Raw genomic sequence first — 2352 nt, forward strand, 5'->3', positions numbered from 1 at the left:
AGCAGAACCATACCTGGACCTTGTCAATCCTCTCATACTCCATTAGATTTCTCTTCTATCTCTTTAGCTCAGTCTGGCTGTGCTGTTCAGAGAGAGAGAGAGAGAGAGAGAGAGAGGGAGGGGTACAGGGAGATCTTACCACTCTGTGTATTTTGTAGCCCACTGGACTGAAGTAAGACAATCGTCAAAGACGAAGCGTCGGCGATATTTTGACTACTCAGCAAAGGAATCCCCGATTTAATTGGTTTTTGGCTTGGCGATTTTATATTTTATATTTTTCAAAGTTTGACTAAAAGTTATTTTTGATTAACATTAATTATGAACAGTGACAGCAGTCTATCAACGCACAAGAGAAGAGAGCCAGAGGGCAGAGGTTGCAGAGAATAACCGGAGCAGAGAATAGAAGGAGGAGAGCTGCATAAAAGAAAAGAACTGGAGCAGAGAAAAAGATCAGAAGGAGGAGAAAGATCGAAGTTGCAGACTCGCATGTGGGGCCCTTACCTGGTTGTTGTCGCTCTTGCTGCCGGAGGGTAAGACGTAGCAAGCGGTGGCTGCTGGCTGTTGTCGCTCTTGCTGCAGGAGGAGAAGACGTTGTAGGCTGTGGTTGCTGGCTGTTGTCGCTCTTTCTACCGGAGGAGAAGACGTCGCAGGCGATGGCTTATGGCTGCTAGTTGTTTTCACTCTTGCTGCCGGAGAAGGAGAAGACGTCGTAGGCTGTTGTCGCTCTTGCTGCTGAAGGAGAAGATGTCGCAGGCGATGGCTGCTGGTTGTCGCTCTTGTTGCCGGAGAAGGAGAAGAAGAAGTCGCAGGCGGTGGCTGCTGGCTTCGAGGGTTTTGTTCTCTTTGAGCTCGAGGGTATTGTTCTCTTTGGCGGAGAGAAGGAGAAGAAGAAGAAAATCGACCGCCTAGTGAATAAAGCGTGGTCTGGCGTCCATGGCAGCATCATGTCGACACCTATCAGCCAATGACGACTGCCATTTGTGAGTCACGCAAATAGTAGGACTACCATGACCTCTTTTTTCCGCTGAGACGCCAAATTGCCGCCTAGGCGTCACCATGACAACTATGATGGGATGCGTCAGTGGCCACTTCAAGCATGAGATCAAAGTTGGGAGACGAAGTACGGGTGCTTCCATCATTTTGGAGATGAAGTACGATTGCTTCCGTCATTTTCTCATTTTTATCAAATTAAAAGCTTTAGTGGTAGCCGGTGTCCATTGGAATGTGCTTTTACCTACTTTCATGCACTCAATTATGGGACCCATTATAGCGCTGAAATTCCGAAGGAATAGCTGGTAGAACGTGACTAGGCCGTAGAAACTTCAAACCTTCGTTAAAGTTTGTGGTACTGGCCGATCTACCACACACTGCTTTTCAGGATCGGCTTCAACTCATTGTGATGATACAATAAACCCAAGGAAAACCACTTTAGGTAACATAAAGGAACACTTCTTGAGGTTGATGTAGATTTTTCATCATGTAGAACTCTCATTACACGTCTTAAATGGTCAAGATGTTCTTCTTTTGCGTGATTGTAGATAAGGATGTCGTCGAAATAGACTACAAGGAACTTACTGATAAATGGTCTGAGCAGTTGAGTCATAACTCTCATTAAGGTGTGCTCGGGTGTTCGTAAGACCGAAAGGTATGATTTTTCACTCGTGCAGTGAAGGCTGTCTTCTACTCATCAACAGGACAGATGAGAATCTGATAATAGCCATTCTTGAGATCAATTTTGGAGAAGATAGTGGTTCTGATCAACATATCAAACATGTCATCAAGACGAGAAATTGGAAACCTATACTTGACCATGATTTTATTATAGCTCTGTTGTCAATGCACATCCTGAAACACTGATTGGAAACCTATACTTTTTTTTTTCTCTCCAAGAAAAAAACTGATTTCTCTCTATTTGTGGAAGAGTTGAATTGTGTTTTTGACAAGCGTTGCCATCGGTGATTGCTGCGTACCTTGGGGCTATATTGGAGAAAAACTACAATTCCTTAGGGGTGTTGCACTTGTGACACTCAAGGTAGCTATTCTCCCAATCCATATGATGGATGTTTTAATGTAGAACTAGGACTGACAAGCAACCTAATCCCAACTGCAGGATTTTATAATCAGGGAACAACCATAAACCAAACTATTCACACAGTAGAAATCAGATCAGAGAAAATTAGGAGAACACAAGTATAACGATCCCAACAGCGAGTATTCTCTTAGTCAGATCAAAGTACTGATAACAGGGGCTGATAAGTAATTCAAATAGGTTCAAATCAACTGAACATCATGAACCATAGGTCAAAAACAAAAGGAATTGAATCTAACACATCGATTCCAATTCTGAACTTC

The 2352-nt window shown here is 43.5% G+C and overlaps 1 protein-coding gene across 1 annotated transcript; it reads right to left on the bottom strand.

Moving 5' to 3' along the window:
• Window positions 1–348: 348 nt before the first annotated feature.
• Window positions 349–1170, bottom strand: LOC122068138 (putative protein TPRXL; the record flags this gene model as incomplete). The annotated part of the gene is made up of 3 exons (XM_042632002.1): window positions 1056–1170; window positions 502–905; window positions 349–414 (listed from the first exon to the last, which is right to left on the bottom strand). Coding segments are annotated over exons 1-3 (585 nt in total), but the record flags the coding sequence as incomplete, so codon positions are not given.
• Window positions 1171–2352: the final 1182 nt, after the last annotated feature.

Source organism: Macadamia integrifolia, unplaced genomic scaffold (assembly GCF_013358625.1).
Source record: "Macadamia integrifolia cultivar HAES 741 unplaced genomic scaffold, SCU_Mint_v3 scaffold3440, whole genome shotgun sequence".
Classification (NCBI taxonomy): domain Eukaryota; kingdom Viridiplantae; phylum Streptophyta; class Magnoliopsida; order Proteales; family Proteaceae; genus Macadamia; species Macadamia integrifolia.